This window comes from Pararge aegeria, chromosome 6, assembly GCF_905163445.1.
Source record: "Pararge aegeria chromosome 6, ilParAegt1.1, whole genome shotgun sequence".
NCBI classification, from domain to species: domain Eukaryota; kingdom Metazoa; phylum Arthropoda; class Insecta; order Lepidoptera; family Nymphalidae; genus Pararge; species Pararge aegeria.
This window is the reverse complement of record NC_053185.1, coordinates 18498954-18524120: the sequence shown is the minus strand read 5'-3', so window position 1 is coordinate 18524120 and position 25167 is coordinate 18498954. Positions and strand designations below refer to the sequence as shown.

The 25167-nt window shown below is 37.7% G+C and overlaps 1 protein-coding gene across 2 annotated transcripts; it reads left to right on the top strand.

Annotated features, from left to right (window-relative positions):
• Positions 1–676: 676 nt before the first annotated feature.
• LOC120624443 (protein melted) lies at positions 677–23325 on the top strand. 2 transcript variants are annotated; one of them, XM_039890989.1, is made up of 13 exons: positions 677–1039; positions 2837–3091; positions 3537–3741; positions 5384–5643; positions 7775–7921; positions 8287–8444; positions 9389–9681; positions 13588–13677; positions 14753–14892; positions 15934–16396; positions 16745–17013; positions 17145–17426; positions 17879–23325. In XM_039890989.1, the coding sequence occupies exons 1-13, from the start codon at positions 935–937 to the stop codon at positions 18125–18127; spliced, it is 2916 nt and encodes a 971-aa protein (XP_039746923.1). In that variant the 5' UTR covers positions 677–934; the 3' UTR covers positions 18128–23325. The 2 variants fall into 2 exon arrangements, with proteins under 2 accessions (XP_039746923.1, XP_039746924.1); XM_039890990.1 differs by having other exon boundaries at positions 17305–17426; positions 17879–18015.
• Positions 23326–25167: the final 1842 nt, after the last annotated feature.

The window sequence follows — 25167 nt, the reverse complement described above, 5'->3', positions numbered from 1 at the left end:
TAGCTCTTTAACCTAAGGCAGCACAGACAACACATGCATATATTATATCTAACACGGATATTTTTTGTACATTATACTTTAATTTTATTACTTACTATATATTTACATAAAAATAGGAATTAAGTTACTTTTTGGTTAAAAAAAATATTTGGATGTCAATGTGAAAAAGTTATTCAACTGTCACACTGACATGTAACAGCTGATGATGTCATAAGTTTCGGATACGCTTACAACTTTATTTTCATAATTTTTTTTATATTTAATAAAGTAGAATACGCTTTCTCGATTACTAAATCTTTATAAGTATATTTATTGAAATCACATAATTTGTAGAGTTCAATTGTCGTAAGAAAATTATTACGTTTTTTGGTTGATAATAATTATATTAGGGACTCTAGAACTAGAACTACAACTCTCTTCTACTGCTTAGAGATCTTTAGAGTTTCAAAGAAGAATAGAATTAGCTAGGCGGACCGATGGACATTATTTGGGGTCCTCAACTGGTGGCTCGCACTGGTAAATGGTAAAAGCAGCGTTGGTAGACCTCAAGATATATGTAGATCAAGCATTTATTTAGCTTTATCTCAACTAATAATTTATAGTCCGAGTATCTGAATTTTAAGTTCATTGACACTTGACAGGTTGACGTTTGCGACAAGTCGAGTGTCCACAAAATCCACTTTTCTTTGCTCAATATTTTCAGAACTAATTTCGCTATTTATCACTTTTCGGTATTGAGATTACGATAATATTATTTAACTTTAGCTTTATATCTTTTAAAACCTCGTACAGCACTGTACTTAATTAAATATGGTTGGGATAAATCGAAAGTTGGTTACCCGAAGTGTGTAGGTCGTTTGTTGTATTGTGAGTTGTTTTTGAGTGGGCTAGCTCACTGGCTGGTATTTCGGAGCCAGGACGTCGAGACAGCACCATGCATGAACTCCTTAAGCACGTGCTGACGGAGCGCGACCTGACGCGGGCTGGAGACATCTTCGCAATCCCGGACTCTGATATTGTTGATGATTTGAATGAAGTGGTATGTTGCAGAATTTGTTTACGATTTATCCTGTTCCTATTACACACTGAGACATCAATACAAAGTACCTCAGTTATTTATTGGTTTGTGTATATATAAGATTTAAATAGTAAACAACCCATAATGTGTGACCAACAAATGCCTTGATAATCGATGAATTCCAACCTCTGCATTTAACAAATTAATGAATATGTACACATTACAAAATTTCACAGAAAAAAATAACAAAATTTTAGTTTTATTTATTTCCTAGTTAGTTGTGACTTGATTTTTTTTCACAAAAAGAAGTCACAAAAAAAACAGCCCAACCTAAAAAAAATGAATAGCTAAATAAATTGTTGTTGTCTGCAAGAGTAGTAAGTGAAGTGAATAGTTATACCTTTTTCTGTCACACATGACTGTTAGATTTATTTTAGTTTAAATTGAGAGAATCCTTTTGTTATAAAGTAGTCTTTATTTTATCTTTTAGCCATGATTCTCATATTGTTTATAAAAAATATAAAAATACTAATAATAAAAAATATGAATAATTGTAGCTGCCACTGACATCTATGACTTACATCTATGACTGATATGCACCTGTATTTAAATAATTGCCCCCACATTATTACAGTAGTGCAGAATTTGTAAAAACACAGCATAAACTTCTTTCTATTAATAACTGTTGACACAGCTATTATAATAAGATGGTGGTATACAAAAAGTTTTTTTGAACCATGTTTTGTGTTCAACTATGATCTCATTCTACTACGGCAAGTTATGTAGCCAATAACAAAGTCTACCTGATATCCCCAGCTATTTTTTCATTGGTCCTTAGCAACCTGGACCGCCTGCAATAGCTTCTGTAACAAGCTTGGGGGCAAGAAAATTCAACTCACGACAAGAAATGTGCTTCATCATCATCATCATATCAACCCATTACCGTCCCACTACAGGGCACGGACCTCCTCCCACAATGAGGTCGGTTTAGGTTGTAACCCTTAACACTGGCCCTGTGCAGATTGGAGGACTTCAGCAATACAGGGTTTTGCTCAATATTTTCCTCTGAGCTATCACAGCTTTAATGTGCCTGTAGTGCTTAAGTGCCATAAATGGCACAGGAAGAAGAAGTCAAAGTCAAAGTCAAATATTTCTTTATTCAAATAGGCACATAGATGGCACTTTTGATAGTCTAGTATATTGCACTGCAAGTTTATTTTTGCATCTAATGTTCAAATTATTGTAGTCACATTTTCTCTTAAATTTAGATATATTTTTGTGAACATACATTAAATTTTCAAATATGTATTGGCTAAAAACTGTCATTATCTCCGAAGAAGTAGCCTATATTGGAATTATGTAAATGTGAAAGGAAGCATGCCATCTTTTGATACAAGGCAATTCTAGCCTTAAATAATAGCCTTGTTAAACCCTGCTTTAATTGGAATTTGTAGTGGCACACTGGCACCAAACCTACTTTTAAGCTATGGTCAGCAACAAGGTATTTTGGTTGATCTATCAATATTTTCCACCACTCCGCACTGGGTCAGTGTGGTGGACTTGTTATGGGTTGGGTTGATATGTTGATGCTAATCATATTTTGTATAATGTTAAGTAGACCCTACACACAAATATAGCCAGAAGTTGTCGGGTTTCACTAGAGGTGTCTACATATATATATTATAAATTACTTGTCGATTCTGCCCGTCGACTAGGTGTTGCGTCTGCATGTGTAGACTTTTTTATAAGGACAATATTCTCTCAGCTTCAGCAGCATGATTCGACACATCTATTTACAGCCTCAATTTTTAATTCTAGCTTAAGCAAATAACAGACATATCTTCACGACCAGACTACATAAGAAACGATCGCGATCAAGCCCTGATAGAGATATGTGTGACAAGGGTTACGTCATGTGTCAAGGAGACGGGAACACTAGAGAAATACTGCGGAGCTCTAGTGGCCCTGCTGGAGTCCTGCCTACATCATAATTTAATGCCCGTAGGACATTTACGGGATGAGGATCCACCTCACGCTAAGATAGCGTCTGATGTTATTGCTTGCATAGTTCTGGTAAGTTTTTTTGCCTTAAAAAGCCTGTGCTTTTAAAGAAGCGACTTATTTAAAAGGTAGATTTATTTAAAAAATATTAATGAGAAATGATTTCCAGATCACAGGGAAGTCCAATTTTAAATTTAGGAAACATACCCATACCCCCCTATGTGACCCCTTATTTTTCAATTTTTTATTTGTTGTATAAAGAAGATCCTCTCAGGTCACTTCATCCAACAATTGGGACCGGATTTGATTATATTCAATTATTCTTTATTGATGTGTACTTTTCTGCCCATCAAAGGTATGCCAAAAACCATGCACAAGGACGAATCAATACTGTCACTTTTAATCCTTATCAGAAGTAGTATGATAAGTAGTTTTATTTCATTTTTTTTTTAGTTGTTACCGAAAACTTTTATTATTATTTTACACCAATGATCACGTCTCGTAATTTAATACGCAGGTCTCATTTCCTTTGCAAGCCGACAAGGAAACTAGCGGCAACGCGGATGTTATGGAACTGTTCCTGCCCGTAGCGGTTCAGTTCCTACACAAAGGGAACCGCGAGATATCGAGGCATATGGCACGGTATCTGTCCTTAGCTGCGGTGCATCACGCAGTGCTACTGAAACCTCATGTTCAGACTATCATGGACTCTATCATGTCAGGTATATGCTAGTTTTCAACAAGGATGTTATGGAACTGTTCCTACCCACTGCTGTTTAGTTCTTGTATAAATGGAACCGGGAGTATTGAAGGCACAGGTCTTACCTGTGACATATTACCCCGTGCAGCGTGCTGATAAAACCTTATGTTATACTAATATGACAATATGTATAATATTAATAATTATTAGGTTATAGGTATTCCCTTATAGGTTATTTCAAAATTTCACGCTCGTAATTTGTTTTCTATTTAGGTAGTTGGCATGATTTTGTACACAACAAAGTACGATATATTTTATGAAAGAGCGCTTTTACTGAAGCCCAGTATTTCCATATATTAAGTTAAAGTTAATTCAAGCGTTGAGTACACCTAATTTGAGACTTAATACTTGCTTACTGAATTGAGTACTGTAATATAGACTATAGTACCTACCAACAATACGTTTTACAACTAAGTTGTAATTTGATACGATGTAGTAACTAAGTATCCGATCCATAGGCGCAGGTAAAATGTAAGAAACTATTATGTCTCTCACCTTTCACATTCTTTGCACTGATATCCGATATATATTTCATTCAGACACTAAACGCGTATATCTAATATCGGGAAATATAGAAATCAATGACTTTCTGCGTAGCGTTCTAGTTACGTTATTAAACATATGGATAAACATGAGTTTATATAAGGGAAGTTTGTCGGTCGTGTATACGAACAGTACCACCCAATTCAACACAGGTAACTCACTGATTTTATACTTTAACATTCATTTTTCTATCTTGTGAGAGATGAAAGCGGAGCCGGATGCTTTCAAGCAACCTTGTCATTGCTACCATTAAAACCATTGCTACCATTAAAACCATTGCTACCATTAAAACCATTGCTACCATTAAAACAGCCTGTCTTAGTAACCTAATATCATAGCTCTGCGAACCGATTGACGTTTGGGTCCCAAGGTGTTGGGATGGCAACCCCACAGCGATAAACGCAGCGTTGGTCGACCCCCTACCAGGTGGACAGACGATACCTAAAGAGTCGGGGAGCCGCTGGATGTAAGCGGCCCAGAATCGTGGGGTTTGGAATGCCCTACAAAAGACCTATGTCCAGCAGTGGACGTCAATCGGTTGAAATGATGATGGTGAAATACTTTCATTTGATCTTCCTATTTAACTCCCAAATTGATTCTTCTGTCTTACTCTCGCTCATTACTATAAATACTCGTGTTAATACCAGATTAAAATATTTTAAACCCTTTGTCCTAAGTGTCTACAAGAACAACACTTCCTTTTACAATTCCATCGTTCGCATGTGCCGCCTTTATAATGATTTAGTATCAAGTAATCGTAATATTGTAATTTTGAACGAAAGGATAAATATTTTTAAAAATCAAATTATTAAGCACTATTCCACATAATCTTTAGAGAAATCATATATATATATATTATTTTTTAAGTGTTTCTTTTTTGATTCAACTTTAATTTTATCTTTACTTTTTGTTTAATTTAATTCCAAGTTGTGTTCACATACTTTGGGTTGTAGCTTAGAACAAAACTTCTTATTACTTATATTTAGACCTACTTTTAGTTATTACCTGTTTTGTGTACCTAATAACAATAAACAACAATTAATCCATGGTCATGTTTGTAGGTAACTACCCACTCTGCCGTATCCTGACAAACCTCTACGAAGTATGCCCGGAGCCGCTCGAGGGCCACGTGACCGCGCTGGTATCTCTGTTGCCGCACGCCGAGCCTGTGGAGAAGAGCTCCCTCTTCGCACTCTTCGAACAAATAGCCGCGCGACGACCGGAGGCGCTCAAAACGGCGATACCGCAGCTTTTATCATACTTGTGTCCCAATACCACCAGCCAGAGTGATGCGGGCTGTATGTGTATTGATCTGCTACAGGTAACATCCTAAACCTTTCTCTCATCATGTTAATTACCAGCTCGTTACAGGCCTCGCTTCAGGACACGAGTCTCGTCTGAGAACGACAAAATCGGATGCCTTTTTATTTAGGTGATGCCTAGAGTAGAAAAACTAACACTATGATGATGATGTTTTTTTTAAGTTAATTTTATATTTATATGCATGTCTATTTATTTTCGGATATATGTGTATATAATACTTAGGTCTACCGGAAAGTTCTGTCCGCTCTGGTTACAATCAGTTTCACAAGTATGCGCATATTCCTGTGACACATATATTTTGGCTCTCTTTTAATCGCTAACAATGTAGCCACATTTTCGTCGCAGATTAAATAAATTTGGAAAATCCAAAAGTGCACGACTCATAATGCTCATTTAATTATCAAATATTGAAAAAAAAAAAAAAACAAAAGTCGTTCAAAATTAGTTGCCGAAAAAACAGCTGTACTAGGAACACAAGCGCCCCTGGTGGAATAAATGTACATAATATCTATAGATATAGATATATCACCATCCATGTTAATTTTACATATCTATATATATATAGATATACAGTCTTGTAGTTTTAGTTTTTTATTAATTGTAATTAAACGACACTGAATTAATTAATCATTCGCATTCAATGACCTTCAATCGTCGGTTAGAATTTTTTTTTTTTAAATTTAACTCAAATAATGGATTTTTTCACAAGTTAGAGTGTTTTCGGGTTTCACACATGACGGACAGGAAATGAGGCGAAAAAAATTTTTCGATCGTAAAGCACTCTCGGATGCTTCGCATCATGAGTCGTGCAAAAACTAAGATCATTCTTGTTAGTATTTAGTGAGACGCGATCGTGTACGGCTACCGACAAAGTTCATTTACGCCACTGTATTTTGTACGAATTCCAACAAGGGAGAATTGCTACAGAAGTGTATAGAAATTTATTGAAAGTGTTTGGTGAAGGTACAGTTTCTGATAGAACATGCAGAAGATGGTTTCGGATACGAAAAATTTAATGTAGGTGATTTCGACCTTTCTGATAAGCCACGCTCTGGGCGATCATCTTTGATCGACGACGATACTGTAAAGATCATGTTAGAGGAAATTCTTTCGCATCCACCATACTCCTCGGACCTAGCACCATCTGATTATCACTTTCTGTCTTTACATAATTTCTTGAGGGCAAACCATTCAAGAACGAAGAAGATATCAGACAAGCACTGGTTCAATTTTTGGTCTCGCTGGCAATAAGTCATAAATAATGATGGCAATTATATTATTCAATTAAGTTTATCCAAAGTATGAAAAAATGTATTCCTTTGTTTCATTCTAAAACGGACAGAACTTTCCGGTAGACCTAATATAATTGCACTATACTAAATAATATACTACGAAAATACACACATCGCCATCTAGCCCCAAAGTAAGCGTAGCTTGTGTTATGGGTACTGAGATAGCGGATGAATATATATATTTTTTGAATATTATACACATAAATACTTAAAATATACAGATAAACACCCAGACACTGAAAAACATTCATGGTCATCACACAAACATTTTCCAGTTGTGGGAATCGAACCCACGACCTTGGACTCAGAAAGCAGGGTCGCTGCCCACTGCGCCACTCGGCCGTCAACTATGCCTCTCTCTTGGAGCTGTTCCTTCTGCCAGAGGTTGCCTGTAAGAGATTGCTTGCAGCAATAAGACCGCCTTTGCATGCCTTCAATTTTTGTTCATTTATTTTGTTTATTCTTTATTTTATGTATATTTGATGTTTGTGTGCAATAAAGTATTTCTTTTTCTTCTTCTAAGATGATGACTAACGTCCACCATGGTTGCAGTCGCTAACGTTGAAGACACTGCCGCAACATATCGCTATCTCCAAGGTCGTGGCTATGCTCTAATGCCCCTTTTCACTAAACGTAGGAAACGCTTAAATCGGCTATCGATCGAATCGTATAGAAAAAAAGCGTTTCACCATCTCGTGGATGATATCTAGCAACTTTAGGTGTCATGTAAAGTTGTGACGCCGGTTCGGCGAAAGGCCGAGGAAGGTTATAAGATCGAAACCGGGTCCAGGTTTCTTAAAGCAGCGTACAAACATATACGAATGGTTATGGTCGCAGGTGATAGCCAGCGTTAGTCGAAGTCGCGCTTCGCTGGTGTCCGAGCACAGTGCGGCGGTGCGCCGAGCGTCGCGCGCGCCGCACGCCACGCCGCGTGTCACCGAGCTGGTGGCCACCATACTCGCCACACTCGGATATACCAGCAGGGTGAGTGTTTTTTCTCATCATCATCACATCAACCCATTACCGGCCAACTACAGAGCACTGGTCTCCTCCCACAATGAAAAGGGGTTAAGGCCGTAGTCCACCACGCTGCCCAAGTGCGGAATGGCGTGTACTTCATACATGCGCAGAAGCTCTGCCTACCCTACACTTTTTGGATAACTCATAAATGCGGAGGATTTTTCCATTTCATGGCAACTTCCTTCTTTATGCATACCCTGGTCAAAAACCCTGTGCACGCCGCTGCAAGTGCGTATTGGTAGACTGAGAAAAGAGCGAAAGAGAGAAAGACCGTCCCCTGAAGTGGGTTGATAATGAATCCGTTGGTAACAGATTGCTGTCTGTTCCAGGAGCGTGCCCAGGAAGCGTTAAACTTCGTAGTGGAGCGACTGTCGGGCGCCGAGTGGCCCGAGCAGGCCGCGTTGTTACGAGAAGCGACCGCCCTCTGTTCCGCCTACCCAGCCCTCTTCACCGACCGGCTGCTGGCCGCACTGAGGGCTAACAACAGGTAATCGTCAGTCTTGTTACGGGTGACCTTGGAATGTCGGACGCGGTCTATTTCTGATAACAAGCTCCGGTCCCGAGCTACAGCGACAGGTATCTAGGCGCTGACTACTGCCTGTCTAGGGAAGGGGCACTCAAACAGCACAATGCACAAGCTAAAAATATGCAAATACAATTTCGGGCCAATAGTTATGACGGCGTCATTCGAGTGTTCATTTTTGTAACTTTTATGGGAAGAACGGTATGAAGGGATAAAACGAGAGTGCAAATAATTACAAACTTATGGAAATTAAGCTCAATTTGCTACACTCCGCGAAAAGCAGGAGGATCTGTATGGTGCAATTTATAACCTCCTCAATCGGCAATACACGACGAAACCGGAGCATCCTTAGGAGACACCAACTTTACAATGAATAATAGTTAAGTTGTGTTTGTTGTTGTTGTGTCTTAAAAATTATTCATTGTAATGACGGCGTCCCCTGAGGATGCAAATTGAGCTTAATTTTCATAATATATCATGGAATTCCGCAAACAACAACAAACATAACTTAACAATTATTCATTATAAAGTTGGCGTCTCCGAGGATGCAAATTGAGCTTAACTTTCATAATATATCATGAATTTCCGCAATCAACAACAAACACGACTTAACAATTATCCATTGTAAAGTCGGCGTCACCTAAAGCGTATCAGCACTAATAATTTTAAATTAAAGTTTATAGTCCGAGTACAGCTTTCACTTACAGGTATGTTATACACAACATTGAAGTTAGTCCGTTTAAAAATAGTTAAATTAAATTAAAAGCAAAAATAGTAAGAATAAAACAAATTAATATTAAACAAATAATCAAAATTAAAAAAAAAAACAAACAAACACACAACCGCATTTGTAATATTATTAGTAAGAAAATCAAGAATTTAGCTCTTCATGGACTTCTCAATTACAGTAACCGACCAAAATCAACGCACGGCGAAGTCAACAGGACACCAGGTGGCGTAACGATCGTCAAACTGGGGGGTTCTACAACCACTGCATCTCCCGTTTCCGCGGGGTCCACTGTGCCCCCACTGGTATCCACTGCTCCTGTCTCGTTGGGGTCGACTACGACCCCAGTCAGCACATCGGTAGCCCCAGTCACTGGTTACACGAGAAGGGCCAAGTTGGGCGATTCGAGGAGTACGGGGAGATTGCACCCGGGACCTAATTCGCATAGGAGCATGACGCGGTTAAATGTTGCAGGTTTGTGGGAGTTGACTTTGTTTTATTTAGTTAAAACCATTAAGTATAACTTGCTGTTCATCACATCAACCGATAGACGTCCACTGCTGGACATAGGTCTTTTGTAGGGAGTTCCAAGTTCCACGATTCTGAGCCGCTTGGATCCAACGGCTACCTGCGACGCGCTTAATGTCGTCTGTCCACCTCGTTGGGGGTCGACCAACGCTGCGCTTACCAGTACGGGGCTGCCATTCCAGCACCTTGGGACCCCAACGTCCATCCTTTCTCCGAACTATGTGCCCGGCCCATTGCCACTTAAGCTTCGCGACTCGTTGAGCTATGTCGGTAACTTTGGTTCTTCTACGAATCTCCACATTTCTGATTCGATCGCGTAGAGATACTCCGAGCATAGCTCTCTCCATCGCCCGCTGAGTGACTCTAAGCCTTCTTATGAGGCCCATAGTTAACGACCATGTTTCAGAGCCATAGGTCATCACTGGCAACACGCACTGTTCGAAGACTTTCGTCTTCAGGCACTGAGGGATTTCTGACGAAAAGATGGCACGGAGTTTCCCGAACGCTGCCCATCCGAGTTGGATTCGGCGGTTCACCTCCTTCTCGAAATTGGACCTACCTAACTGGATCGTGTGTCCTAGGTATACGTATTCGTCAACAATTTCGAGTGCAGTGTTCTCAACGATTACTGGTTGAAGCGGAACATGAGCATTAGACATAATCTTCGTCTTGCTCATGTTCATTCGTAGGCCAACCTGTTGAGAAGCTCTGCTGAGGCCATCGAGCATCGTATTTAGGTCTCCCAGAGTCTCTGCCATTATGACTACATCGTCGGCAAACCGAAGTTGAGTGATGTACTCGCCGTTAATGTTGATGCCAAGTCCGTTCCATTCCAGAAGCTTAAAGACGTCCTCCAACGCAGCGGTAAATAGTTTCGGGGAGATAACATCTCCCTGTCGCACGCCTCGCTGCAATTGGATTGGTCTCGTAGTCTGATCCTGTATACGAACTGACATAGTGGCGTTTTTGTACAAACACTGCAACACTTGGATATACCGGTAGTCAATTCGGCATCTCTGCAGTGACCTAAACACAGCCCAAGTTTCCACCGAATCAAAGGCTTTTTCATAGTCCACAAACGCTAAGCAAAGTGGCCGGTTATACTCTTCAGTCTTCTGTATAACCTGCCGCAGCGTATGAATGTGGTCTATGGTACTAAAGCCCTTACGGAAACCGGCTTGTTCGGGAGGCTGGAAGTCATCAAACCTACGAGCGAGACGATTCGTAATGACTCTCGAAAACAGCTTGTAGATATGACTCAGCAGCGAGATGGGTCTGTAATTCTTCAACAAGGTATTATCACCTTTTTTGAAGAACAGAACCACCACACTCCTGTGCCATGCCTCTGGCGTTGTGCCTTGGTGAATAACGGAATCAAACAATCGCTGAAGGACTTTCAGTATCGGTTTTCCACCTGCCTTCAGGAGTTCTGCCGTTATTCCGTCATCACCCGGCGCCTTGCCATTTTTAAGCTGCTTGAGAGCCACACTAATCTCGTATAGGCTGACGTCTGGGATATCTTCGGTATAGTGTCGAGTTAATTTGGCTCTAGGATCCTTAGCCAAATCTTCAACAGGCGTCTGTACTGTGGTGTACAACTGTCCATAAAAGTTCTCAACCTCACCCAAGATCTCAGGTTTGGAAGAGACAAGACTACCATTATTGGTCTTCAGTCGCATCAACTGGCTCTGACCGATAGACAGATCTCTAGCGAACACTTTAGAGCCTCTGTTTTGCTCGATGGCATTTTTAATACGCTCTGTATTGAAGTGCCGCATATCACGAGTCTGTGATTTAGAGATCTGCCTATTAATCCGCCGGTAAGCGGACGCGTCTGCTATAGACTGTAGTCTCATCTCTTGCCTCTCCGTCATAAGCTTGAGTGTATTGGTTGAGAACCTATTGGCCTTGTTTCTACGGTGGGCCTTGTAGAATTTGGACCCGACTGTTTGGACAGTTTCCACCAGCCTGTTGTTCAAATCGTCCACAGTGTCGCAATCTGCTAGGCAACCGAACCGGTTCTGTAGTTCTAGTTGAAAGCTCTCGGGGTTTTGAATATGGGCACGAGTAGGCCGGAGTGTAGACTTCACCAGTCTGACTCTTTCAAGTTGAACGTTTATACTCAATGTGCCTCTTACCATACGGTGATCACTTCCGGTTTTAACCCTGTTGATCACAGAGACATCATTGAATACATGCCGTTGGGTCGACATGATGAAGTCGATCTCGTTTCTCGTGGAACCATCGGGGCTTATCCAGGTCCATTTCCTGTGTGGCCGCTTCTTGAAGAAGGAGTTCATCATATAAAGGCCCTCCTTCTCCATGAAGTCAGCCAACATTTGACCCCTGTGGTTCCGTTGCCCATACCCAAATTGCCCCACCCTCAACTCTGAACCAGTTCGCTCGCCAAGCTTCGCGTTGAAATCCCCCATCACAATATTGTAGTAGGTGTTCGAGGCATGTATGGCTTTTGAAATGTCCTCATACAAAACCTCTACATCCTCGTCTGGGTGTGCCGAAGTCGGCGCGTATACCTGTATGACCTTCAACGAATACCGTTTGGTAATTCTGAGTATAAGGTATGCTACCCTGCTCGACACACTTTCGACTTTTACAACATTGTTGACGAGAGACTTGTGGACGATAAACCCGACACCACCCTGTGACTGTTGGTCACCCTCCCGGTAGTAAAACAAGTTGCCGGATTCCAAGATTATCGAGTCCTCCCCCTCTCGCCGGACTTCAGACAATCCTATAATATCCCAGCGCAACTTGCTCACCACTTCTTCCAGCTCAATCACCTTTCCATCGGTCCTCAACGTGCGTGCGTTGTATGTTGCCAGGTCAAGTCGTCGGGGTTGGCAGCGGAATCTCTGCCGGAGATTCTTAACACCCCTTGCCCCGCCGTTACCATAACCGCTGCCAGAGCCAGGAATAGCGGGGCCGCCGGGAACTAGGGGCTGTGGTTTTTTTCTCCTTCCCATTAAAGATATGCCCGATAATGACCACGCTGGGCAGGCGGGTTGGTCATCGCAGGGCTAGACTGATCGCCCCGGCGTCGCTGCTGCCCGACACCGGTCTGTGCCATTTGTTCAGCCTAGCCAATTCGAAGTGGTTATACCGCCACTTGTCGGTCGCCAGAGCCTCGTCGGTTAAACAGCAGGGTGCACCACGTGCAGGTGAGGTTGGCAATTTGGGAGGCTGACTGGTACTAGCCACACCCACTTACACCCCTTAGAAGAAGAAACTTGCTGTTACGCTATGGCAATCAAAATCTGTAATAAACTTCCATTCGATCTCAAAACACTTCAAAAAAAACATTTTACGCAAAAGTTAAAGTAATTGTTTCAAGGACAAATTATTTTTTCGATATGTCAAATTTTATATGGACAATATATCTGACATATTTTTTGAATAATTTATACCCTAATTATTAATTACACTTTATTGTATTGTATTTAAAATTGCATGTTTTTTTAATTTATTCTATTGTTCTTTATTATATGTCTGTTTGTGGTGACACTACCACTATATGGGAGTATACCCATATATATAATTATAGGGTCACTACAAACAGACAGACGTTTGGAAAGTGCTTCTAGTGTAAGCCTACTTGAAATAAATCAATTTAAATTTTTCAATTATAAATTTAAGAACCCCAGTTGAAGGTATGGTATTTATAATTCTAAATTGTCAAAGGGGTAGCCCTTTCCCCTCTTAGACTGCACCATCACTTACTATCCGGTCAGTTTTTGGTCAAAGTTTGGCTTGTAGTGGAATAAAAAATCTCTATCACAATAAGTTCTTCTTCTACTCAAACTGAACTTGTTATTTTATTAATGTTTATTTCAGGTGGTTCAGTAGGAGGACTTCATAAAAGTATGACGCGGCTGTCCTCCTCGCAGCAAATCAACGCGCAACAAAACATGACTCCGCCACAGAGTAAGTTTACAACAAACCACAGAGTCATACATTTTTTTTTTGTTTTGTCTATATCTTTTGTTTTTTAATTTGATGCAATATTTTTTGTATTTATTTATTATTAGCTGATACCCGCGACTTCCTATACTTGGGTAAATTTTTTTTTTCCCGGCGGGAACTACAAACTTTCTCCTTTATAATATTCTAGCTTCTGCCCACGACTTCGTCTGCGTGGAATTAAGATTTGGGTCTGAAACTTCGCTCGTTAAGTCATCCAAATCGGTTTGGCCGTTTTTGCGTGATTGAGTAACAAACATGCAAAAACATCCAAACATCCACACTTGTGAAAGTGTGGATTTATAATATTATTATATATATTATTATATATATTATTATATATATATATATACATATACATATATACATATAATATATAATATTATTTTGTTTATTGTTAATGCTTTAATTTCTTCATTCAATTAGAACGGTCAAAACTAATTTCACGAATTAAACACTCAAGGGCGTTAAATATAAACGTGGCGTAACGTCGGAATAGTGACTCAGTGTTCTGTCACATGACATTTGAAATGTGGAATCAGTCTCTTGCTTTGCTCTGAGAAACAAAGATAAACTGGATTTTATTAGAGTGCATCAAACCGCACTATTTAGCAAAAATTGTTATGTTAAAAATCTATAATGAACTTCCATCCAATCTCAAAACACTTTCAATAAACCATTTTACGCAAAAGTTGAAGAAATGGTTGCAAGGGAAAAAATTCTACTCTGTAGATGATTTTTCCAATATGACAAAAAAACAAACGATTCCGGCGTTATGCTGGGTACCTTTTGGTTTTACTACAAGAAAAACCAATTTGACTTTGTAAATTCGCAGTACCAGCCACATTAAGGAAATTTGTGTTGCCTAAAAGAGCACTTTAAGGCCTCCGTAACATGTGACTTTAATCGTTAAAGCCCACCAACCCGTATTGTAGCAGCGTGGTGGGTCTATGCTCTCCCATGAGGGGAGACATGTTCCCAGAAGTAGACGTCTATAGGCTGATGATAATTTATGTTGTATGTTGTATTGGTAATTCAGTAGTTGGCAGTAAACCAACGGTGGCGAAGGCGGGCAGCGGCGGCGCTGTCACCGTCACCACCATCTCACCACCGCTGGCGCCGCGTGTGGCGTCCCGGCACCACCACCACAATATCATCATCGGACCAGTAGCTGCTACGGTAATGTACTGTTCATACCGTTGACGTAGAAAGACATCGTCTTCGGGTCCGCGCTCAAAAGTATACTAACTAAAAGTGTTTTGACACGCATAGTAGTCTACATTCATTCGACCGACTACACGTCTTTTCTGTCGACTAGAGACGCAGTGATGAGCACTATAGTTTATTAGTAGTCCGGCAGGGTGATTACGTATCTCGCGACAGGCGTAAATCTTGCAATCACTGCTGTCAAACGTCACTTTTGTTTATTTATTGTATGGAAAAGTGACGTTTGACAGCAGTGATTGCAAGATTTACGCCTGTCGCGAGATACGTAATCACCCTGCCGGGTTCGATCTTCGGAATTCACCATAATATGCGTTAACTCTTCTACGCTCTGGAATAAATTACCTGTAGGTATAATAATATTACCGTCGGCACGAAAACATTTGTCGTTAGTTTTTATTTATGTGAATGATGAATGAATGAATGAATTAATGAATGAATGAATATACTTTTATTGAACACCTCAAAAGGTACATAAAAAAGAAAAATATATCTATAAGTTTCACGCAACCCGTGCCATATTTAAAGTAATAGGTATACTTACAGTAGCCTCGCAATATATTTATAATAATATAAACTTTATTAAACAAAACATTAGTAATTATAAACAAAAATATTATAATAAAAAATAAACAAAAATGGACTATGGTAGTCATAATCGGTTTCTACACGAAATCGCACCGGAACACTAAATCGCTTAGCGGCACGTCTTTGTCGGTAGGGTGGTAACTAGCCACGGCCAAAGCCTCCCACCGGACCAGACCAAATGCAGAAATTATAAATTCACCCTGCCGGGATACGAACCCAGGACCTTCTACTTAAATTCAAAGGTCAAGGTCGTCCCAGGCACAGTCAGAGTTAAATCTAACAGAGCAATTTTAAATATAAGTACATAGTTTGAAAACGTTAAAACTGGTCGTTTTTGGATCATTAGATTAGATTAGAATATATAAACTCAAGTATAGGTTACTTCAAACGACACAAGTTTTGTTACAGAATTCCGGGCCAACGATAATCCCAGGCCCGACCTCACTACAGTCGCAATCAATATCCGTCAACCCTTTGACGGGCAAATCTTCGGACGCTCTCATACCCACAGCAGTTTCCATACAACATTCCAACAACGCCCTCGGTCAAGTGTCAGTGATCACTACCACGGCTGGTACGGGGCCGATTTTAGCCCAAACTTGCGGGTCGGGGCCAATCTCGGTCGGGCCCAATCCGATCCCGATCGGGCCCGTCACGGTGACGTCCCGTCGAGCCAACAACACCAGTGTCACGATGATCAACTCCAGCAACACAAACAATTCGAACTCCAATCACAGGATAAGCGTGTTCGAGCCGTATCCCATGAGGGACACGGTACAGCACTTTTGTGAGAAGCATTTAGACAAAATTAAAGCGTATATGGATAACGTCTCTTTGAGGATACCACCGCCGGCGAAATGTACGATTGAAGGTAATTTTTTTTTCATTTCACCAGAATTTTAAACTATATTTGTACACAACACTATTCATTTTTTCGTAAGAGTAAGGCCTCGGCCATCAGTTCTCGGTCTTTCAATACTAGTTTAAGTTCTCAAACTAGTAGAAAAAGACCGAGAACTGATGTCGGATGTGAAACTGTGACACCTAATTTTGAGCATTTTTCGGTATAAGAATGGGATGCACTATCGTAAGTCGCCATTTCATTCACTCTCTTTTCGTTCTCTATTAGGTGCTTCCTTAGTCATTGAGTTGCATTGAATACACACTATTTTCTTAAGGCATTTGGACTATAGTACATTTTTTTCTTTGGTATCGATAGAGCGGAGATCAAAGAAGCAAGCACGTTTATCATTCGCATGCGGACGTCGCGGGCCCCACTGCCTGTACGCAAGAGCAGCATTTTCAATGCGCACCCGTGCCCCGCGTGTGTGGATCCACCTTATGTTTCTGGCGCTTCAAGCCCGCCACGCCGCTGCGCTGTCATCGAGGGACCCGACCGTGGCTAGCCTTAAACATTGTTGGGATATCCTCAAGTGCGAAAACAAGACATTCCTGACGCTGGTCACGGGCGCATTCCCTGGCCTAAAGGTACGACTTTTTTGGAATGTCAAGGTTAAGAAAGTTGCTACGAAAGTCATTAGATTTTCTACTGAGAACACAGACTTTTGAATCTTTCCGTCACACATTTATGACGTTCACACATTTTGATTTCTCGACAGGAACAAGAAATGTTATTGAACGAACTACGAGCGGCCGGTTTCTTCGATGTATTCGAAGTGAATTCCACTCGCACGGATGGGGGTAGTGTACCGCCAACCCAGGCGACTTGGGGGTGCTTTCTTTGCAACCATCCTGAAAGAGCTGTGGGTTTCCTTGCAGCAGATGGCCAACCGGTCATCGAAGGACAACTCAAGGAGAAGAAAGGACGATGGAGACTGTTCAGAAGATGGCGTACGAGATACTTTACGCTGTCCGGCGCTCATCTTTCTTGTAAAGGATCGGTAAGTTGCTTTGTAATATTAGTTTATCATGCCTTTTTCGACCTTATGGTATATTATGAAAATTAAGCTTAATAGTTAGCTTAATGAGTTCTGAGCCGTTTCCTATAATTAAATAAATAAATAATAAATATACTACGACGATACACACATCACCATCTAGCCCCAAATTAAGCGTAGCTTGTGTTATGGGTACTAAGATAGCTGTAAAATATTTTTATGAATATAATACATATAAATACTTATAATACACAGATAAATACCCAGACACTAAAAAACAATCATGTTCATCACACAAACATTTTCCAGTTGTGGGAATCGACCCCACTTAAAAGTATACTTTCTTTTTTTTGCCAAGTCTGTGCCAATGTTCTTTATTAATCGTAGCCTGAATTCATTTTCACCGTAAATTCCCGGCTTGTAACGTTAAACTAACATTAAGGCTTCATTTCCAGAGTGGCGGCGAAAGCATAGATATCAACCAGATTCGATCTGTCAAAGTGTCCCGAGGGGCGCGCAACATTCCAAAGGCTTTCGAGATCTTTACCGGAGACCAGACGCTGATCCTCAAGCCCAAAGACGGTAAGAACGCGGAAGAATGGGCCCAATGTCTTAGTATCGCAGTGGCCCACTCTCAGGCAAGAGATGCTCCCGCCAAGGCCAACAGTCTTCCAGCTAGGGGACTCACGCTCAAGAGCTTCTGACGACTGCTGCCGCAGGCCTCGTTTTAGGCCTCAAACTTCCGCGGCGACTGTCTGTCAACTTTAGACTTTAAGTTGCAAAATATTAGCTTTGCCTTAGGACGAATGCTGGAATACTCAAACTGAAAATATAAGAGTTTTTGACCGTTTTTTTTACTCCGACAACATGGATAAAGACTGAAGATGATGACTAGGCCAGTACTTAAAATTTATCTTGGTTGTTTCTATTGCGAATTTTATTCATGTACTTAATATTTTAGGGCGGAGTGGGATTTGTATTTATTGTTATTGCATTTACGGTTTTCAAAAGCTTGTTTGTATTTTCATAGCATAGCGTCAGCGAGAGATGTGATTGCTTTTCGTAGTTTATTTATTTGATGTAGTTTGAAAAATATAATCTATAAATTTACGAGCTCTGATAAACCTAAGATTTATTTCTTTTCAATATAATAGGTTGTAAGATGGTTACGTTTTTAGATCACACCTACACTATGCTATCTTGGTTAACCTTTTGCACTTTTTGCTTCTGGATATATGAAAAAGTAATTTTATTTGAATAGTCGTGTTTTAAATTTCTATTTAGTTCGATCTTGTAGGCTTAGTACTTATATAAAATATTTCGAAACAATTATTGCACTTATGTACTTAAAGGTTATTTTGCTATAACACAAGGATAATAAATTATATTATTGTGTACAATACAGGTTGTATATTAGAATAAATTTATTTGTATATAAATGGATTATCTATGAAACGTTTAAATGACATTATACCAACCGAAGAGTGAGTTTTGGTTTGCTCAAAATATATAAGAATAAAATAAAATAATAGTTATTTGTGAAATATATTCGCTGTTTAAACTTGCCATAATGCCATTATGTTAAAGACTTTTATAGCTAGAGACTTTTTCTTCAAAGATTTTGAGTATGTACATATAAGTAGTTCATACATTCTTCTCTCCTGTCCTATAGTGTAAAAATACTTTTTGGTGTTAAATATGTTACAAAATAAAAAAATATCCATATATGCCAAAAAGCACTGTCTTCCAACCAATTTTTTATAGCCCGTACGTATTGGCGTAGGATTTTTTAAAACGCCATGTGTCCTTAGTATTTCGAGTGAAGCAGTTATATGTATTCGTTTGCAGTAAGACTAATAAACGCTGTGCAAAGTACTTACGTTATTTTTACAAGAAATACTTGCAACTTGTGAATATTTAACTGCCGTTTACGAAAAATAAAGACTATTAATAAATTAACATTGGAGGATTTCTTTTGGAGGCCAATTCTTTTGTACGCAAATCTCATAACTAAACTAAATTGACAGGCCTTACGGCCGATTTACATCAGACGAGCGAATGCTCTTTCTATCCCCACTCTGTTAAATTATTTTTGTGCAAACAGACACATACACGTAGAGCATTATTTTGTTAGTCTGTCTGCCTTCGCAAGATTCTATTGAATATTCTAAGAGTCTTTCCTTTACACTACTGCTATGCTATTTTCTAGCTCTGACTCTGGTTTGTTTAGATGGGCCTATAAAATAATAATGAGAAGTATAGTAATAATCTATAACATTTTAGTTATTTGTTTACAACTGAATTGTTGCAATAGCTTGAGACATTAAAAAAATATGTGTACAAACACGTTTTTATAGTATCCAGTTACATATTGGATAGAAGCCGTTACTTTGCGCAATTCCAAGATATACAGCGAAAATTAAGCTTAATTTGCTGTACTCCGCGAAGAGATGGGGAATCTTTACTTTACAATTATTCATTGTAAAGTCAACATCTCCTGAGAATGCGAATCGTGCGTAACCAAAGAGCTTCGGCAAAGTTGCCGAAGATCAGTTTGGCGTGGAGTATAAATATTGAAGAAAAACCACATGATTTAATAAGTCGCGTATTTGCTTTCACGGAGTATAGCAAATGAGAGGTTTAAAACAACGCTTAAAGGCATTTTGTTATATTATTGATTTTTCAATACGGTGACATATCACCCATATCATGACACAGCTAAATAATATATTATAACTTAACTAATATTAAGAAAAGTCATTATAACTGATAAATAATATAAAAGACAAATTGATATAATTGTACCTACCACATATTTTATTAATTGTAATTCGAATAAAGATTAGAACGATAGGGCGAAAAGTACAATAATTTTTTATAATTTTTTTTTCCCGTAGGTTATGTTTTTATTGTTAATAATTCAATTTATAAAATTGACAGTTGTTTATTGAATAATAAATATTGATTGTTTATCTATATATATTAGGTATGTGGTTAGAACGATTTGAGTTACTGCAAGATATAGCGGCAAATTGCATAAACTTATCTTCCGGTTAATTAAAGTCTTTATTCAGTTCACATAAAGTTTTAAAAAGAACCAACGTTATTATTATGCTCAGCGACAAAGCTGTCCCCTCATAAGAAAGAGTCAAACTCACTCATAATAATCGGTTACCCATCCAGTTACCGACTTGAGTCAACGTTAAATAAAATAAATAAAATTAGAATGCAATGCTGTGACTACATAATGTAGTTATCATCACAACATTAAGCACAAAACTGTACCTATTTATGAGTTTTGTGTTTCTATCTTGCATACTTTTCACAACTCCATCTGAATTAGATAAAGGCGATATTTAATTAACTTGGAATAAGTATTCGAGTATTCTTCCGAGATTTGTCTCTTGTTAAGCAACGGCCAAACCATCGCTACCTTAGTGAAGTTTTCGTACTGCGAGCCAATTCCAATCACAGGACTCTTGCTAAAAAGCGGGCTTTTGATTGGTCGCAAACTTGAACGCCGCTATGGTTGGCAGTTACGCGAAAGTTTGACGCCGCGGTTTGGCCTTGCCTTCATGCGCTGACCATTTATTGAGATGTTATAAGGTCGAAGACCGAGTGCTGGTCATAGGTGTACTTAAAATAGCTGCCGTTACAAAGCACAGCCATTGATTGACCATTGACGTTTTTATTTTACCAGAAAATATTGTCTAATTCTGTTGTACGTAAATCACTAAATTTACTAAAGATGTAAGTAGTGTTTTAATTGGTAAATTTGTGAAAAATACATCACTAGTTTAACTTCTTAACCTGTAAATCTTTAACATCCATTTTCGGCATTCAATCTATCCGTAATCAATAGATGTATTACTAAGAAACTTTGTTATTGTATAAAAATACTTAAATCCTGATTTTTTTTTAACAAATAACAACTTAGCATCTTAGCATCTTATCAAAAGACTGCAGATAGATTGAATATAGTAAACGGACGTTAATTCTTTAAACTAGTGATCTACTTTCCAAAAAGTTGGTTGAGTACCAAAAATTCCGTAGATTTTTAAAATTGTCAACTTAATTAAGTTTAGGGATTTAAGGTACAACCAAATTAGCGCCAGTGTGTGTAAATATAATATAGATAATGATTTATTTAATTGTATGCGTTTAATATACCTAAATAATTTTGTCTCCCGAATCTATGTATTGACAAAATTTATTTACGTGATTCGAAATTCACATTCCGTTCGATAAGAAAACTATTATGGTCTCAAATTGAAAAAAATTATGGTTGTTTTAAATTATATATTGTTTTGTATCCTTTAAGTTATGGACAGTTAATGTTGGTTATACATTATGACCTTATACAGGGTGTTAACATGGATTTTATATTAAATGTCAATGAAATATAATTTTTTTATTGAGGTTCATTATTATGAAAATATAAAAGAGGTTTTTTTTTTAATGCTCTTGCATATTACGATATTATCGTTTACGCGTCAACTGAAATAAACTCCGACAGTTTTTTGTTGCGTTGGACGCGTCTAAATTAAAACGGCCAAGTAAAGTGGTAAAAAAAGTACTTATTACGAAAACATACATATAACAACACGAAAAATCAATTTTTTTTTTTTTTATTGTACCAATTATCTCAATGGCAAAAAAAAGTGTGTAACATTAAAGTATGTTAATTTACACGGTTTTACACCTACTAAAAGTTTCGAAGTGTGGAAGCTTTTTCTTTTCAATTAATACAGTGAAAATTATATAGATGACAAATATGTTAAGTTTAATTTAGGTCAAAGCCCACAGTCTGCGAAGCTAATACAAAAATAGTGTTTCCATATTATTTTACAAAGTGTCGGAAGTAGTTTCAAGTTAATCAATGCATTTAAACATTATGTAAAAAGAGCTTATGCATGTACTAATAAAAAATAAAAAAAAATATTATGAAAAATAAAAATCAGTAATATAAATTTATGTTAAACTTTTAAACGTGCAAATCCTAAACTGTTTAACTTGGATGTTTATTACAGAACCGATTTGTGATTCCGTATGACATTGCATTCGTATTAACGCTTACTCAGAGTTGCACTCGAATTGACACTTCTTAATACAATATTGCTAAAACTGATTAGCGCAGTATCGCTTTAAAAACTAACGTTAATAGATATTTTTTATTTTTTTTGCTTTAAAAATTATAATTAAAACAGTCTTCCGATATTATGCAATGTACCAATCGTGTAAAAACAATATTATGTCCGTTTTCACTGATGCCGAACAAGACAATGCTTTAGTAAAGCCTTATCAAATATTGCTAGGCATACATTTACCTTTCACCGATAAATTTTCACTAGGCAACTCATTTAAGATAACTTGTCTATGATCCTTCTCACCAGGTTTGGTATTTTGTGCTTGTGTTAACATATCTTTCAAAATTTGTATGGATTCAAAGTTAGATTAGAAAAAAACGAACGCGACCAACGTCGTAAGTCATCGTCTAAGAGATGGTGAAACTCACTATACTCAATAACGATATGAGTGAAAACGGACATTATTGTTTTTAAAAAAGATCGTGAAAAATGAAACAAAAATGTTTGCCTTGACTTTTATTTTACATATTTCATACTTAAAAAGTAATGAAGTTATTGTTTACATTGTAAGAAGGGTGTGTAAAAATGGACTATATCTCTGAATACCGACTTTACTATAATACATTATGACAAACCATTCTGTTAATACTTATGATATCGGTGCTAAGTATATACATAGTTTATAATATGATCGTACCTCCGCAGAGTGCGTTTCCCGGAGTGTTCACACAGATTAGGTTTAAGAGTTACAGCAGTGAGCGGTCACGTGATCGCACTAATTGCCTTATTTATTAGGAATAAAGTTTTGTTTACAATTCCGTTGTTATTATTTACGGCATATTTGTAATATACCGCCCAATCATCAGTATCTATTTATTAAGGACAACCAAAAGCTTATACTAACACACCTGGACTTCCTCTAATTTCCTATGCAACGTGTAACAGAATTACGAAATAATATTGAAGAATGTACATGTATATTTCATAAGGACAAATCTAAAATCACCCTGTACAAATATTAAAACAAAAGAAGCATAGAATAGAATATAATAGAAAAACTTTATTGCAACGCAACACAAAGAAAACAGTAATAGTACTTAGTGCTAGGGTGCAAAGGCGGCCTTATCACTAAAAGAGATGTTTAAAATTTACCATTATAATGACTAGGATTAATGATTTATGCAGTTAACATTTAATGACTCAAAAATAATGCAACAAATTATTTATTAATTTCTTCTTTGGCGTTTAAATAAACTACTACACAACAACAACAACTCTATGAAGCACAAAAGGTTTATAGGTTATGTTTTAGATCTCAATATTTTATAAATTAGAACATACTCTAGTAAACTGGCTGTAGGTAAGTCTGTAATTATCATGCCCTAGGTTATCGATCGTATTGACGTATTAAAATTAGAATCTTAATCGTTGTAATGGTAAATTCGGACAATATATGGAGAATATAATACCTTAAAATCATATAATTACATTAATTATGTTATATAAATAATATTTATGAAAAAAAAAATTTCTGCATTTTTAAAATGTTGAAAATTTTTTTTTCAACTTAATAAAAAAAATAGAAAAAAAAACGGCCCTCTCTGGGATACACAGGGATAATAATTATCAGGGATACAATTATTGTAGAATTGATTGAAGTTTTTTTCGAGAAAAAAAAAAACGACGAACTTCGAAAAAATAACGATTTTATACAAAAAACGCGATCATGTTAAATTTTTTTTTATTTTTTTTTTAAAAATTCAATTAAAAACAAAAATTTTGAAAAAAAAACGTCCCGAAAGGTTAATTTTTGAGAGTGTTATGGCTATTTGAAAATAAAAGAGCCATTTGTTTTAAAGCTTCATAACTTTTTTTGGGTTGGATAAAAAAATTTGAAAAAATTCTGAAAAACGTCTTTCATCAAGTAGAAAAAGAAAAAAAAATTCAGCGAAATCTAAAGGGGTAAGGTTCAAAAGTGGTCGATTTGGCATGGAATACCCCATATACTAGAATAGATATTTATGCTATTATAAACTTACATTATACTAAATTACATAGAAAAGTTATATTTTTTTAAGCATACTTATTTTTCCATACAAATAAATTCAAAATTCAAAATTCATTTATTTCAAGTAGGCGTAATACAAGCACTTTTGAAACGTCAAGTCTGTCCGTGTGTAGTGACTCTACCACCGGTTCGGAAGGCAGATTCTACCGAGAAGAAGCCGGCAAGAAACTCAGCAGTTGCTCTTTTCCAACATCAAAAATTTACATTTTACATTTTAACATTCATTTTTCTATCTTGTGAGAGATGAAAGCGGAGGCGGATGCTTCCAAGCAACCTTGTCATTTAAGAAACTCATCAATTGTATAATAACCTCGCTGTAATAAATGTGTTTTAACACATTCTTTAAACTTATGCATTGGTAGGTCCAAAATTACCTTAGGAATCATATTATAAAAGCGTATACTCAATCCCACAAATGACTTCTGCACCTTTCGCAGACGATATGCAGATGCCACTAATTTATGACCATTTCTTGTAAGTCGACTGTTTATATCCACTTTTTGTTTATAAAGACTAATATGTTGTCTTACAAATACTATATTGTTATAAATATATTGTGAGGCTACCGTAAGTATACCAATTTCTTTAA